This window comes from Dasypus novemcinctus, chromosome 12, assembly GCF_030445035.2.
Source record: "Dasypus novemcinctus isolate mDasNov1 chromosome 12, mDasNov1.1.hap2, whole genome shotgun sequence".
NCBI classification, from domain to species: Eukaryota; Metazoa; Chordata; class Mammalia; order Cingulata; family Dasypodidae; genus Dasypus; species Dasypus novemcinctus.
The window spans coordinates 8472317-8489307 of NC_080684.1; the positions used below are offsets into that span (position 1 = coordinate 8472317).

Sequence of the window (16991 nt, forward strand, 5' to 3'; positions counted from 1 at the left end):
AATCATTTTTGTGTTAAAATAGGTATCACAAGTTCATCTGACTACAGTACGTCTGGATCACTAAGTACTCCAGGTAATTTGATTTATGATTGGGTGTTTAAAAAGTTATTCATATGTGTGCATGTATACACACATATATAAGATAAATATTTGTAAAAATACACATATATAATTTTGAAACAGTCTGGTGATTGTTGATTTATTAAGTCTAGATATTTTTACATGGGTTTCACATATTGAGCTTATAAGTGCTTCTCTGTGAGTACTAAATTTAAATTATATTTTTAAGGGAATTTGAATAAAACATACTGGAGGTTCTCCTTTATCGTTTTCAGATATATTATTTTTACATGACCTTATAGATAAATTAGGAATTCCTCTTATTTTCACTGCACAAGAGAAGACAACCTCTAATAAGATAGGTAGCCTCAAGAAAGATAATAATCACATAGTAAAAAATATATTAAAGTTCTATTGAAATATTTCCCCTTGCACTTGTTGTTTTGTCCTGCTTACTTTATGCCTTGCCCTAAGATTTCATGAGAATTTACTTGGTAAAATAATCAGGTCAGGGCACTAGGAAGAAAACAATTGTGGGATACTTAAAATTCCTATGTATACAGATTTTCCCCTTTGGTCCAGAGAATTGAATTTCTCCCATGTATACATAATAGAATTATTAGTATTAGTAAATAGACTGATTTAATGAAATCTTGCTTGGACCTGTTTGGGTAATGGCTTCTAAGAAAAAAAATGGGCTAGCAAAATTTTATTTTTGAAGTTGGAAAATTAGTTCTGTAAGGGATGCTGCATATGTTAGCAGTTGTACTTGACACCAAATGAATAGACTCTTAATGATTTCTGAACATACTGTGGTTGATCATTCTCAGAAAGAGTATGAGAGGTAGGGATAATTGTATATTTGACCCTGGAAAATCCCAGTACCCAGTACTCAAAAAGTCAAATTATATATTTATGATAAAGAAATTCATTGATGGCCTTCAATGCAATTTTTAAAATTCTGATGAAGATGTCCAAATAGCCTATATATTCAAGATCAATAAAAGTTTTGAAATTTAAGTAATTTTTATTATGTGTTGAATAGAAAAAGGATCTCATATTCCAGAAGCAACTCCAAAATACTCAGAAACAAATGCAGTTGTTGGTAAGTAAAAATGACTCTATTTTCATCCATAATTTATGCCCAAGGCAGTTCCAAATGAGGTTACAAAACAAGTTTTGAAGCTAGCTTAAAAAATTGTCCCATCACTTGTCTGTTTGATCACTGAATCTGTGATAAACACATGAGTATTATTTTTCCTCTAACATATATGCATACATATATACACACATATGTATGTACACGCATACAAACACCCATACAGAGACAATTTAATTTTTTATAATCATTCAATATAACCCCCAGACATTAGAAAAATTATCTCCACATGTAGCAAAACATTCAAACAAATCACAACTCCCCTCTATATTCCTATCCCCATAGTAAAAACCATTCTCTCTTCCTTGGGGAAACAAGATGTTTCTAGATTTGTTTTATTTTAGCCAAATAGTGAAATTTGTGTATACCCAGGACATATTTGTGTACTACTTTTAGCATGTGTCTCAGTACAGAAAGAACAGAAAGCACTGATTTAGCAATGGCTAAATAAATAAAATTTAAAAATATGATTTTTTTCCCTTGGGACATAAATACTTAAAAATTATCAGAACTGCAGGGTACATCAATTGTTCTAAATAATTATGAATATTCTCTCCATGTCTTGTAGGTGAAACATCCACTTGGGGCAAAGGCATTTACAAAGCCTTCAACGGCTACATCTTTTCCTTCGAGTCTTCCTGCACATATACTTTCTGCCGTCACTGTGTTGAATCTGGAGGAGAATTCAATATTGAGATCAAAAGAAACAATGATAGTGAGATCGAAAAAGTAACAGTCATAATCGACAGTAATGAAGTCACAATTTTTGGTGATATCGTTTTGGTTAATGGAGAAAGGTAAATGTCATAGTATTCTGGATAAATGTTATAGCATTCCTTGCAAGTATTTTGTTAGAATTCTTTGCAGTAACCTGAGCAAAAAGGATGGATAGGGAAGAGATGTTCCTCTTCTTGTAATTTGATATTTATAATAAATTCTTGGACAGAAGTTTAATAAATGTATAAGATGTGGCTATATTTGGGATTTCAAGAGATTATATTTATTGCTGTAATAAGGTTAAAAAATGGTATTTCTAGTTGACTCTTCTGAGTCTCTAGATTTTGGGCAACATACATTCAACAAAATTGTTAGCAGAATATTTCAGTTTCATTTGCATGCTTTAAACTAAATATAAATTTGAAGTTTTACAATTGATTGAAACTCTTAAGCCATTATTTTAAAAAGCAGTGATTCAAATTTAGAAGGGATAACAAAATGAGACATCATAGTTGATGTGTGAGTAATTCTAATTATTTGATAGTTTATGCTTATACTGGTTCAGTGCTTCACCTTATTCATTTCTCTGAATCCCCACAGATCTATTTATTTTTCCAAAAATGTCCCTTGGTTATTTGAAAAAAGCTGTCTCCTCTTCTGAACTAAGAAAAAGTAAACTTTAATACTTAGTAGCTGGCATTATATTTAGAAGACGTTAAATATAGAAACATGAATTATCAGAAAGAAACGTGCTTATAATAATAAGGTTTCATTACATCCTCATTTATGTGTATTCTATGCTTTACAGTGCACAAATACCACATGACAATAAGTTGATTCACATTAAAAAAAGTGGAAAAAATAATGTCTTGGCTAGCCGTAGAGGAATCCTATCTTTAATGTGGAACAATAATGAGCTCTCAGTAAGTCCCTCTCTGATTTTCTTATATTCCTATGCTTTTAATGTTTTTACTTTCAATTATAAAAATAATATAATTGAAATAAGAGCTAGTTTTTATTGAGAACTCTCCATGGATCTGTTCTGTACCAAACATTATCTCAAGTAATAGTTAACATACCTTGGAGAACATTCTGTCCTTAGCCTCATTTTATAGATTACGGAATTCAGGAAATCCTGGCCAAGGGAAACGAAATAATCTGCTGAAAGAAACATAGGCAGTAGGTTTTGGATTTGCTATCCATTCTGAATTTGAGATTTAGATTCTCATATACCCTTCAGTAATCAGCTTAGGTAGATCCTGTCCTTTGTTTGGGTAAATTTTGCCTTGAGATATTTTTAGCATTTCATGAACATTTAAATGTGATTTGTTTTAAAGCTCACTCTTCACAAGCAATATCCTACTTGTGGTCTTTGTGGTAACTTCAACAGCACCCCAGGTAAGATTTCAATTGATTATGTATAAGAAAATTATTTGTTAAACAAAAAAATATAATGACAAACAATCTGCACTTCTCTAAAGAATGAGAAATTATTAAAATGAAAATATATATGTATGTCATCAAGGCCATATTTAATCTGGAAATAACTTACATATATAATGAATATTTTGAAGTAAACAATGCTTTCTTTTTCATTAGAGAAGTTGTAGGTTTATAGAAAAATCATGCAGAAAGCACAGAGTTCCCATGTGTACACATACCCCTCCCACAAGTTTTTCTTTATTATTAATACTTTGCATTAGTGTGATACCTTTGTTACAATTGCTGAATCAATATTATGATTATATTAACTATAGACCATAGTTTATATTAGAATTCACTGTGTGGTACAGTCCTATGGTTGTTCTAATATTTTTATTCTAGCAAGTGAAAATTTCCTAGAATAAAAATTTATACACCCTAAACTTTTCCCTTTTAATTACATTCAAATATACAGTCAATGGTAGTGATTACATTCACACTGTTGTGCTCTCCTCCTCATCATTCATTACCAAATTTTTCCATCTCCCCAAACAGAAACTTCAGCATTAACTTACCCCAGCCCTGGTAACCTGTGTTATAGTTTCTGACTCTATGAAGTTGCAGATTCTAATTATTTAATATTAGTGAGATCATATAATATTTGCTCTGTTGTGTCTGGCTTATTTCACTTGACAAGATGTCTTCAATATTCTTATTGTCACTTATATCAGAATTTCATTTCTTTTTACAACTGAAGAATATTTCATTGTATATATATGTATACTACATTTTGTTTATCCATTCATTTGTTGTTGGACACTTATATTGCTTTGAACTTTTCCCAATTATGAATAATGCCACTATGAACATTGTTACATAAATATCTGTTCAATTCTTTTAGTTGCTGTTATAAATGGATTAAACAAAATTCCTCTTCAGATTGTTGAAGAAAAGCTATTGATTTTTGCATGTTGATCTTGTATACTGCCAAATTCAAAATTTGTTAATTACCTCTAGTAGCTTTGTTGTAGATTTTTCAGGACTTTTTTCTACATAGAATCATATCATCTGCAAATAGGAATGTTTTTGTTTCTTGCTTTCCAATTTTGATGGTATTTATTTCTTTTTCTTGCCTAACTTTTGTGGTTAGAATTTCCAATAAAATGTTGGCTAACAGTAGTGAGAGTGGGCCTCCTTGTCTTTTTCCTGATCTTAGGTGAAATTGCTTTCCATCTTGAACCATTGAGTTTGAAGTTAGCTGTGGATTTTTGTATAGGTCCTTTATCACATTGAGGAAGTATTCTTCTACTGCTAGTTTTCTAAGTGGTGTTTTTTGTTTGTTTGTTTTTAGCAAGAAGAGGTGCTGAATTTTGTCAAATGCTTTTTGTGTCAATTGAGATTAGCATGTTTTTTTCCTCCCCTGCCTTCTATTAATGTACTATATTCATTATTTTTCTTATGTTGCACCACTCTTGCATACCTGGTATGAATCCCACTTGCTCATGGAGTATAATCTTTTAATATGCTCTTGGATTTCGTTTGTTAGTATTTTGTTGAGGATTTTTGCATCTATATTCATAAGGGATATTGGTCTATAATTTTATTTTCACGTGGTATCTGGCTTTGGTATTAGGGTGCTGTTGACCTCATAGAATGAGCTAGGAAGTATTCCCTCCTCTTCAAAAATTTTGGAAGAGTTTGAGCAGCATTGATATGTCTTCTTGGAATGATTGGTAAAATTCACTTGTGAAGCCATCTGGTCCTGCTCTCTTCTTTGTTGAGGTTTTTGATGATGGACTCATTTCCTTTACTTGTTATTGGTATATTGAGATCTTCCATTTCTTCTTGTGTATTTCTAAGATTTGGAAATTTCTTCCAGATTATCTAATTTTTTTGCATACAATTCTTCATAGCATCCTTTTAGAATCCTTTTTATTTCTGTGGGGTCAGTAATGAAGCCCCACCTTTCATTTCTAATTTTAGTTATGTGCATCTTTTCTCTTTTTTCTTTGTTCTTCAAGTTAAAATTTTGGTTTCATTGATTTTTACCCATGTTTACTCACGTTTTTGTAATTCTCTATTTCTTTTATCTCTACACTAATATTTGCTATTTCCTTACTTCTGCTCACTTTCGGTTTAGTTTGCTCTTCTTTTTTTAGATCCTCCAGTTGTGATGTTAGACCTCTGTCTTGAGATCTTTCTTCTTTTCTAATGTAAGCATTTAAAGCTATTATATATTCCTCTTTCAACACTGTCTTTGCTGCATCCCATATGTTTTGGTACTTTGTGTTTTCATTTTCATTTTTCTCAAGATATTTCCTAATTCCCCTTGTGGTTTCTTCTTTGATCCTTTGGTTGTTTAAGGGTGTGTTATTTAATTTCTACATATTGTGCATTTTCCAGTTCTTCCTCTGTTATTGATCTCTAGCTTCATTCCATTGGGGTCAGAAAAAAACACTATATGATTTCAATATTTTTGAATTAAGACTTATTGTGACCTAGCATATAGTCTATCCTGGAGCATGATCTATGTACACTAGAGAAGAACATGTATTCTGCTGCTGTTGGGTGAAGTGTTAGATATATGTCCATTAAAGCTAATTGTTTTAGAGTATTGTTCAAGTCTTTTATTTCCTTATTGGCTTTCTGTCTAGTTTTGTCTATTAATGACTGTCATATTGAAGCGTCTCACTATTAATATAGAACTGTCTACTTTTCCCTTCAAATGCAGATGTTCTGCATTTGTCATATATTTTGGGTCTCTCCTTTTAGATTCACATATATTTCTAATTGTTATGTCTTCTTCTTGAATAGGTCCCATAGGTCCCTTTATCAGTATACAATGTCTTTATTGCTCATACTTTTTTTTTTTTTAAGATTTATTTATTTTATTTGTTTCTCTCCCCTTCCCTCCCCACCCCCCTGCTCCGGTTGTCTGTTCTCTGTGTCTATTTTGCTGCATCTTCTTTGTCCGCTTCTGTTGTTGTCAGCAGCATGGGAATCTGTGTCTCTTTTTGTTGTGTCATCTTGTTGAGTCAGCTCTCCGTGTGTGTAGCACCATTCCTGGGTAGGCTGCACTTTCTTTCATGCTGGGCGGCTCTCCTTATGGGGTGCACTCCTTGCGTGAGGGGCTCCCCTACACGGGGACACCCTTGCGTGGCACGGCACTCCTTGTGCGCATCAGCACTGTGCATGGGCCAGCTGCGCACGGGTCAGGAGGCCCGGGGTTTGAACCGCGGACCTCCCATGTAGTAGACGGACGCTCTAACTACTGGGCCAAGTCCGCTTCCCGCTCATACGTTTTTGACTTAAAGTCTATTTTATCTGATAGTGTGGCTATACCAGCTCTCTTCTGGTTACTATTTGCATGGTATATTTTTTCATAGCCTTTCTTTTCTTTTATTTCTTTAATAGATTCAAAAAAATATTTTAAAGATACGTAGATAGTGCAAAATGTTACCTTAAAAAATATGAGGATTCCGTATACCCCCACTCCCCACTGCCCCCACTCCACCCACATCAGCAAGTTCTTTCATCAGTGTGGTATATTCATTGCACTTGATGAATACATTTTGGAGCACTGATCCCAGTATGGATTATAGTTTACACTGTCGTTTACACTCTCTCCCAGTTCATTCAGTGGGTTACGGCAGGATATAGATGTTCTGCATCTGTCCCTGCAAAGCATTCAGGACAACTCCAAATCCTGAAAGTGCCCCCACCTTGCACTTCTTCCCACTACCTGTCCTCAGCAACTCCCATGACCTCTGTCCACATCACTGCCAACCTACTTGTGTCTTTGAATTCAAGGAGCATCTCATGTAAACAGCACAGAGTTGGGTCATGTTTCTTTAAAATCGATTCTGCTAACCTCTGTCTTTTGCTTGAAGATTTTAATCATTTACATTTAATGCGACTACTAATAATGCAAGACTATCTTCTGCCAATTTTCTACTTGGTCCTTGTAAGTCGTATCCCTCTTTTATGTGTCAGTTTTTCTGTTAATACCTACATGCATATTTATTTTATTTTTTGGTATTGTTCCATTTTGAGTCACTTCTCATTTCTTTCTAAATACATATCTTGTATATTTTCTTTGTGATTACAGTGGGGCTTAATTTTAAAATCCTAAATCTGTAATAATTATGTTTGACATCGCTTTCTTTTCAAGGAGGAAATAGCAAAGAGCACATTGCCAACAGTAAAATTCCCGGTGATTGTCCTAAAGCTGTTGTGAAAAAATATGAAGTTTGTGAAGATGGAATAAAGGTAAGAAATTTCTTTTTATCTCATAGCAAATTTCAGGAGCATCCTCCTTGGTTTCAATTTAGATAGCTTATATTCTCTTCTAAGTACTCATACCTTATATTTACATTCTGTACCTGTTTCCTCTCCATTGTCCCTGTAGTCTGCTTCTGAGGGTTAGCTGTGGATACTGAAATAAATTTTCTTTTTCATAAAAAAAGAAAAATGAATTTTTCATAATTCAATATCTATTAGTATAACAATTCTTATTTCCTTTGTGTAGTATTTTAGGTTGTCTGTAATCTGACATGCTTCCCCTCTCCACTATTATTTCTTTATGGGTACTGACTTTTCTCTTATAATTGTGGAAATCCATGTACTTTGCCCCTAAGAAAGACTTTCTACTCTCACTCTCTTTTTCCTTAGTTATCCCATTCTGACTTGTCATCCATCATATTCTTTAGTTTCCTTCTTAAAAAAATAAAGAAAATATTTATTACTACAACACTTGACAATATTAATCATTTTCTTTGTGAATTTTCTGCACTTATGCAATTCTATTATGTTGAATTTGATAGAGTGCATCCATTTGATGATGAACGGAATGTTCACATATTCTTATTTCAACGTGGAACAAAATTCCCAAATCAAGAGAAGATTACATTTTTACTTCCATAAAATGTTTAATACTATATTAAGAATGGAAGAGGTTTTGTTTTATTGACAATGGGTGATGCATTAGTGACTTTGTAACCACTGTGTCATCTATCAGCAAAGCAGATTAAGCCATGACAGTCTACCATCTTCCTCGTGAGATTCCCTGTGATCACTGCATTTGAAATTGCTTTCTTCTTTTGTCACCCTGTGCCTCTCACATGGCACATGATTTTTCTCCCCATGGTTTTTCTCATATCTTCCATGTAAGATTATGAGTTCTTGACAAGGATTATACTTTTCACATTTTGGTAGTTGCATCGTATGTGAGAATTACTCCTGCTTGTTCAAAGCAGTTAGTTGAAATAATACATAAATTTATGTCCAAATCAGTGGATATTTACTAAGGACCTACTCAGGGCGAGGCACTGCATTAAGCCCAGAGGATTCAAAGTTATCTTTCTTGTCCCGAAGGAGCCTATAAATTAGTGATAAAGAAACACGAAGGATAACAAATAAAAAAATAATCTTTGAAAGTTTTATTTCACTCAAGTATATCTTACTTGGAGAATGTTATCCAGCCTTGCCAGTGCCTAACTGGAGCACATGGTGCATTTGTTTGAGAGTAGCTGTTGTGGTTCTCTGAGGGCAAATTACTAAAAATAGAAAACAGATATGTGGCGATTGAAATTTGTTGAAACTGTTTTGGTTCAGTAATATATGACTTTATTTCTTTAACTAACATGAGAATTAATAAGCTGTTTCCAGCAAAACTCATACGGTCCCCACCCAGAGAGGACAGAGTCGCTATATTTCACTGTCATTTGTTTGCTCGTGAAGTCCGAGCAGGGGTGAAGTTGAAGGGCCAATGTACCTTCTATCTGTTGTGGTAGCCAGTCATTCACCATTCCAATCTCTGTCCCCAACTAATCTCTCTTTCCCCACTCCTTCCATTTCCTTAAGGCCAAAAACTCATGTCACCTTCAGAGACATTTTCTTGAGTTTAATTATACTTTTTGAAGTCATGTGTAGCAATCCAAGAGCCAGAGGGGTCCCAGCATTCTTTCTGGAGTTGCTGTACCAACGATAATACTCCAGAAACCTCAGTTTCAACCAACACCTAACAATCCTCCCTGTCACACATACAGGATATTATGCAAACAGTATATTTCTTTCTTTCTTTTTTTTTTCATCATCATGAGACATTCATTGCATTTGGTGAATACATTTTGGAAACATACATAATGGTTTACATAGTAGTTTACACTTTCCCCCAGTCCACCCAGTGGGCCACGGCAGGGCATACAATGTCCAGTATCTGTCCCTGCAGTACCACCCAGGACAATGCCAAAGTCCTAAAAATGCCTCCACATCATATCTCTTCTTCCTTCTTCCTACCCTCAGCAGCTATCGTGGCCACTTTCTCCACATCAATGCTAGAATTTCTTCCATTACTAATCACAATAGTTCCCTAGTAGAATATCAGTAATTCCACTCTAATCCATACTCTATTCCTCCATCCTGTGGACCCTGGGATGGTTATGTCCACTCCACCTCTATATTGAGAAGGGGCTTAGATTCCACATGGATGCTGGATGCAATTCTCCTGCTTTCAATTGTAGGCATTCTTGGTTCCCTGGTGTGGTGGTTGACCATCTTCACCTCCCTGTTAGCTGGCTGGGTTAAGTCCAATAAACGAGAGGGTAGGAGCTGTTTAAGACTGCTGAGGCTCAGGACCTGGCTGTCACATGGACAGTCCAGAGATTCAGGTCCCCTGAGTATACACCAACCCCAGTGCCAACCACAGGTCCAGTAAAATTGACAGAAGAGGCATGCGTAGAAAGGTCACATCTGAGTTCAACTCCATCACACTCAGGAACAAAAACTCCAAAGGAGGACCAGCTGACATGGCACTGAACTCCAGAGCCGTCTGCCGTGACCAATATTTCTTTATTAACCTTTTCCTTAAAAAGGCATTTTACTGTTGCTTTTCGTAATGCTGTAATTAACACCATGCTTTATTTCATAGCACTGTAACAGAATTATTGGGACCTACTTTGAGAAATGTGGAAAGGTTGCCACATTATCCAAAGACTACAAAAAGGTCTGCGTTAATGAATACTGCCAAAGTGGAGACAAAAGATCGACGTGTGACACTTTTTCAGAATTATCCCGCCTCTGTGCTTCAGATGGCCCTGGCACCTATGAATCTTGGCGAGACGATTCTGATGTGGTTTGTGGTAGGTTTTAAATTTTATTGTGTATTTGTAATAAGGAAGTTTCTACAGTTCTTCAAGTTAAGCTTGTTTCAAAGTAATGTTCTCAAAGGACTCTGGACCCTGGGAGGCAGGTGGGATGACTGAGCCTTGTCTCTCACATATACTTAGGAGAAAACTGAGCCCATTTTTATACAGTACTTGCCAAGCTGGAGTATTTTGTGCTAACACCTTACTTCGGAGCTTTGCAGTCTTTACAATTAGTACAAGTCATGGGGTGCAGTGATGAGGAAATTCTTTTCAAAAAAATGGAGACGTTATCAAAAGTATGTGGATTAGTACTATGATTTTCTTTTAAGAAGATTAGTAGAACATAAATATTAACTTCACACAAATTAATATGCTTTGCACTTATACTTAGGTCAATTCTTACAAGCAGTACATGTAGAATATCAACTTCATATGAAGAGGAAATGAAATTATATACAATATGCATTTTATCCCAGTTAAATGTCATTTCATAAAATAGAATCATGGAAAATTGCATAATGTAGATACATTGATTATCTTTAAATACTGTCTTCTATATTGAAAATCAGACCCACCTTTAAAAAAATACAATTAAAAAAATAAAATAAAATTATATGAGAATACACACACACACACAAAGTCGGACACAAAGAATCTCATTTGCCAGGGTCCCCATTAGAATATTTTGTTTGTCACATGCATTTTCCCCTAATATCTGTGTATATATATTTCTCCAGAAAAGCCTAAATGTCCAGGGAAACAGATCTACAAAGAATGTGGACCCTCAAATCCTGCAACTTGTTCTAATGTGGCTCCTTTTCAAGATAGTGAATGTGTGAGTGGCTGCATGTGCCCTGAAGGTAAGACGCCCTGTGAGAGGATTTACACTAAAGCCGTGGAAAGGCACTGATGCAAATATGGCGGAGTCTTATCTATTCAATGAATGCTTCATAAATTCAGCTCTTCCCTCTCTATCCTCCTTGCAAACGCCAGTGGAAAGTTAGAGAGGCTTTTAAAAAATATGTTTTTGTGATAACATATGTAAAACATAAATTTGCCCTGTCAGCCTATCTTTTTTTCTCTCTTTATTTTTTTTTAATGCTATATTCAAAAAATATAAGAGGTCCTCTTATACCCCCCATCCCCCTCACCCCACTCCTTCCCACATCAACAACCTCTTTCATCATCTTGGCACATTCACTGCATTTGGTGAAGACATTTTGGAGCACTGTTGCACCACATGGATAATGCTTTACATTGTAGTTTACACTCTCCCTGAATCCACCCAGTGGGCCATGGCAGGACATACAATGTCCAGCATCTGTCCCTGCAGTACCACCCAGGACAATGCCAAGTCCTGAAAATCACATCCCACATCATCTCTCTTCTTCCCTCTCCCTACCCTCAGCAGTTACTGTGACCACTTTCTCCACACCAATGCTTCAATTTCTTCCATAACTAATCACAGTAGCTCCATAGTAGAATATCAGTAAGTCCTCTCTAGTCTGCACTCTATTCCTCCATCCTGTGGACCCTGGGATGGTTATGTCCACTCCACCTCTATATTGAGAGGGGGCTTGGATTCCACAGGGATGCTGCATACATTTCTCCTGCTTGCAGTTGTAGGCACTCTTGGTTCCCTTGTGTGGTGGTTGACTTTCTTCATCTCCCTGTTAGCTGGCCAGGGTAAGTCCAATAAACCAGAGGGTAGGAGTTGCAAGTCTGCTGAGGCTCACGGCCTGGCTGTCACATGGACAGTCCAGAGATTCAGGTCCCCTGAGTATACACCAACCCCAGTGCCAACCACAGGTCCAGTAAGAGTGACAGAAGAGGCACGTGTAGAAAGGTCACATCTGAGTCCAACTCCATCACACTCAGGAACACAAACTCCAAAGTAGGGCCAATTGACATGGCATTGAACTCCATCTGCCATGACCATAGAACCTGTGGGTCTCTGTAGCCCTCAGAAGAACCAGTGCCTGGGGTTGTATCTACTTTGGCTGTCTCTGGGATCCTGCTGAGGCATGCGTAAGCGCGACTCCTCTGATGACCTGTCAGCCTATTTTTGAGTGTACCTGTCAGTGGTATTAATTCCATGCACGATGTTGTATAACCATCACCACTCTCAATTACCAAACCTTTTTCATCACCCCAAACAGAAACTGGGCTAGAGGGACTCTGAGAACAAATGTGTGACATTTCTGTCTCCAGGGTCCCTGAGGTCCCTGAGACTCACCAGGTCATTCTCTAGACTTGGAGGGCTCAGTGAGACTTCTCTGTGGAGCATGTCAAAGGGTCATACAATTATTATCCTTGTTCTTGCCAGTCCCCAGGCTATGAGGACTGACTTAAGGGAAAATTACCATTTTAAATCATGTTGACACTTGAAATAACTATCAAAGACTGATTTCAAGAAAGGCTGCTGGCGGCGGACTTGGCCCAGTGGTTAGGGCGTCCGTCTACCACATGGGAGGTCTGCGGTTCAAACCCCGGGCCTCCTTGACCCGTGTGGAGCTGGCCCATGCACAGTGCTGATGCGTGCAAGGAGTGCCGTGCCATGCAGGGGTGTCCCCGCGTAGGGGAGCCCCACGCACAAGGAGTGTGCCCATAAGGAGAGCCGCCCAGTGCGAAAGTGCAGCCTGCCCAGGAATGGTGCCGCACACAGGGAGAAGTGACACAAGATGACTCAACACAAAGAAACACAGATTCCCGTGCCACTGACAACAACAGAAGCGGACAAAGAAGACACAACAAATAGACAGAGAACAGACAAACGGGGTGGGGGGGGGGAAGGGGAGAGAAATAAATAAATAAATCTTAAAAAAAAAAGTCTGCTTGAGCATTTACTGATATTTATATAGTTTCAGGCTTAACCTTATTTAATATTTTCTAGGTTATCTCTTGGATGATATTGGAAAGAAAGGAAAATGTGTATTAAAGGATGGTTGCCCCTGTGAGTCCAACGGAAAGGTGTATCAATCAGGAGAGGTCCGAGAAGGCCCCTGTGGTTCGCAGTGGTATGTGTGTGCTTTGGTCCACATTTTATTGATAGTGAAATGATAATAATATTTTAAGCAAATCAAAAATTTTCCTAAGTGCACCATTAAAGCATTCCTTTCCAAAATAAAAAGCCATCCTATTGTGTTTTCTGGGTTGTTGATGTTTTGCCTTTTTTCATTTTTTTGAAGAGGGACGGTGTGCTTTTAATTTTTATAAAAACACAAGCTCTCTGCATACTTTTGAAAAATAACATTATTCACTAATTGCATCAGTATTTTGAATAGCCAGCCAATTGTAAATATAAAACAAAGCATAATATCAAGAGTTTTACTTACGAGAGTAAAACAAAAATGATGTTAATTCTGCCAAGAACGTTGAATAAAATGTGCAATCGGAAACAACCCAATACTTTTCAAATGATCTTATGTATGTGCTACAATGGGCAAGATAAATAGTATATTTAATACTGAGTATATGTGCCAAATCTTAGCGTAGATTATTTCTCTTTTAATTGAGAAGTCAGCATGATTCTCCTGTTAGTTCAGCAACAATATCCTGACTTTAGAAATGTCCCCTCCCTCATTATGGATTTTCTTCTGAAACTCGAAATTTCTGCCAGATTGCAAAGGACATTTCTAGAAATATACTATCTCCTTGTGGGTAAATAATCTGGCTCAGTGAAAAAAATACCACTTATACTACATCTTTCTTCTATAAATCAGAAATGTTTTGTTATTGCAGTATTAATATATTAGTAAGAAAGATGAATGGCAATAGCAAAGATTTATTGAATGTCTATTACAGCACTGTTCAGGAGAAACAACACAAGTCATGTTTATGTGTGTTTTATAGAAGATCAACAGTTTGGACTAGTCACATTTAAAATGCTCAATTGTCACGTGTGGCTGTATCATATCAGATAGTTAGGTCTATTATGTGGCATGTGGCAGGTGTTTTAAGGCTAGTTATGAAATGTATTTCATCTGAATAATAAACCCCTGAAATCCAGTTTAAATGTTGTTATGTTTAATGGAAGCAGAAGTGGTCATCTTAGTCAATGGAATTCTAGTCTTCTAAAATACCAGGATACGTTGTCAATGAGACATTTTATCATAGTTGTTATGGGTTGGGAATAAAGACCATATATCTTACTTTAAATAGTGATTTTTAAAAAGTTGTGATATTTACTTTCATCATAGAGAAAACATGATGGATGTCCTTTAACATAATCATTACATTTTAACAGCACTTGCCAAGAAGCGAAGTGGTCTTGCACAGAAGCATTATGCCCTGGAAGATGTAAGGTGGAAGGAAGTTCAATTACCACCTTTGATGGTGTCAAGTACAACCATCCCGGAAACTGTCACTTCTTGGCCATCCATGTACGTAGTAGCCCAGAGAACTTGAGAAAACTGATACAGGCCGCAGACTTTCTCTCGATCAATTTTGAACACAGCCTTCACTTAAAATTACTATTTAAACATTCAAAATGGCGCGCCAGTTATCGGTTGTACTTTCGATTGACTGTTTTCTGTCACTTACTGACATTGACAACTGGTATCACCAGATTCACTTTGTGAATTGTCTTTGCGAAAACACAAACCAAAAAACATCTCTTCATTAGTAATTCTCTGAATACCCTGGTAAATTAATTCATTCTTTTACTTTCCTTTGTATGTGTTCTCTTGTGCTTCAAGCCAAACCCTCTTTTACATGCTGTGAGACATTTTACTCTTCCATTTATCATGGCTTTAAATTTATTCTTAGTTTTCATTATAAACATTGACAGTATGATAAAAGCTATATTCATATTTAAGTTCTTTTCAGTACTAAAATATTTAAGCAATCTGAATTAAAAAAGCATGATTCTGTTTTGTAGCTAGTGCTTTTAGTTAGCATAAGATTAAGAAATTTTCTTTCATCTTCCTGGTAAGAACAAAGATGAGGAAAATATGTGAACCCTGATGTTAGAGATGTGAGTAGATGTCCAGCAATCTGAAAAATGTAACTGCTGCTACTAAAAGCCACTTTTCTGAAATAAACCTGATATTCTACCAATATATTACTTCTTGCCTTCTTTCTATGTTCCTCTTTTAATCTATGAGGATAAAGAAAGGGGAAAATGAGTAGAAAATATGCATAAACATTTGGAATGTTTGCTTCTCATAGACTGGGGATTTCTAGACCTTTAAATGAGAACTGGCTGTGAGTGTACTATGACTATTCAAATTGGATTTAAATAGAGATTGTGGATTGTTCTTGGAATAAACAATTTATGATATCTCAAATGTCTATTAGTCACGATAATGCAGCATAGTTCCCTTTACGGTGAAGACAAAAGATGAAAGAAAATAATGACGACTATGAAAATTCACCATTTCATAGCTTGCAGAGATACTGGACCGTCTCCTAAGTTCTTGGCAGATCCTGAGACTGTGCTGTGAACTGAATTAGGTTTCCATTTTCAGAGCAGAGTATCCATAGGAACTATGTATATTTAAAAATTCAAACCTCTGTTAATAATGAATCACATGGTAAGGCCATGTGGTAAAATATTTTAATAAAAAAACATGTTTTTTTTTAAAAACAGAATGAAGATTGGTCTATTAGTGTTGAACTTCGTCCCTGTCCCAACGGCCAGGCAGGAACGTGCTTAAACAGTGTTACACTTCTCCTGAATTCCGTAAGTAACCCGCTCTCTCAATCTACTCACGGGGAAATCTCATCAACTATTGCGCAAACTCAGAAATTTTGATGTTGAAGAATAAGGCTTTGCTCTGTAAGCTGGAAGCATAAATTACATGGCAAGGAAAACCAATAAAAATTCTGTAAGAGGTGAACAGATCCCAGGATCTTTAAGTATATTAGAATTACTATAGACATATGATTAATATGCTAATTACAGATCAACCTTCCCTGTTTATTAAATCATTACTCTTTATGGATCATTGTAAAAAGTGATGCCTTGTTTAGAATTTCATGTATTGGGAATCCATAGTATATGTGGAGATAGACATAAAGGAGAAGGAAGGACAATTAGCTTGGCCTTTGGCATTTACAAACTATTTTAACCTTTGGAAAGTCAAATCAACTTCTTGGAACTCAGTTTCCTCTTTTACAAATTAGGGCTGAAGATTCTTTTACAATCTGCCTCATATTGTTGGTATGATAAACAAGGAGGTAAAACAATGAGAAATGGATTAAAAATGTTCTATATTTTATGCATACATACACATTTATATATACCCATATTAATTGGATCAAATTAAATGTGCTTTTTGGCACAAATTGCATTAAATCAATATAATAAATGAATGTGAACTAATGATGTTTTTTAAATATTAGTCTGTTTCAGCTGACAAATATATATTCAATAATGATGGCACAGTCACAAATGACAAGATTAAAAATCAAGGCACTCACTACCCAGGTAAGTTTAATAGCATTTAAAAATAAGTATAAGATGCATTCATTTATTTGAACAGATA

At 35.9% G+C, this 16991-nt stretch overlaps 1 protein-coding gene across 14 annotated transcripts in view; it reads left to right on the forward strand.

Annotated features, from left to right (window-relative positions):
- The window catches only part of LOC131280552 (mucin-19), a 129653-nt gene that overhangs the window by 59142 nt on the left and 53520 nt on the right, over positions 1-16991 (forward strand). For all 14 annotated transcript variants that reach the window (XM_071218763.1, XM_071218770.1, XM_071218766.1 and 11 more), the window contains 12 exons: positions 23-73; positions 1106-1165; positions 1788-2016; positions 2745-2859; positions 3274-3334; positions 7530-7627; positions 10287-10497; positions 11241-11363; positions 13397-13520; positions 14750-14885; positions 16094-16186; positions 16849-16933. In XM_071218763.1, the coding sequence (XP_071074864.1) occupies positions 23-73; positions 1106-1165; positions 1788-2016; positions 2745-2859; positions 3274-3334; positions 7530-7627; positions 10287-10497; positions 11241-11363; positions 13397-13520; positions 14750-14885; positions 16094-16186; positions 16849-16933 (1386 nt within the window). The remainder of the gene's footprint in view (positions 1-22; positions 74-1105; positions 1166-1787; positions 2017-2744; positions 2860-3273; positions 3335-7529; positions 7628-10286; positions 10498-11240; positions 11364-13396; positions 13521-14749; positions 14886-16093; positions 16187-16848; positions 16934-16991) is intronic.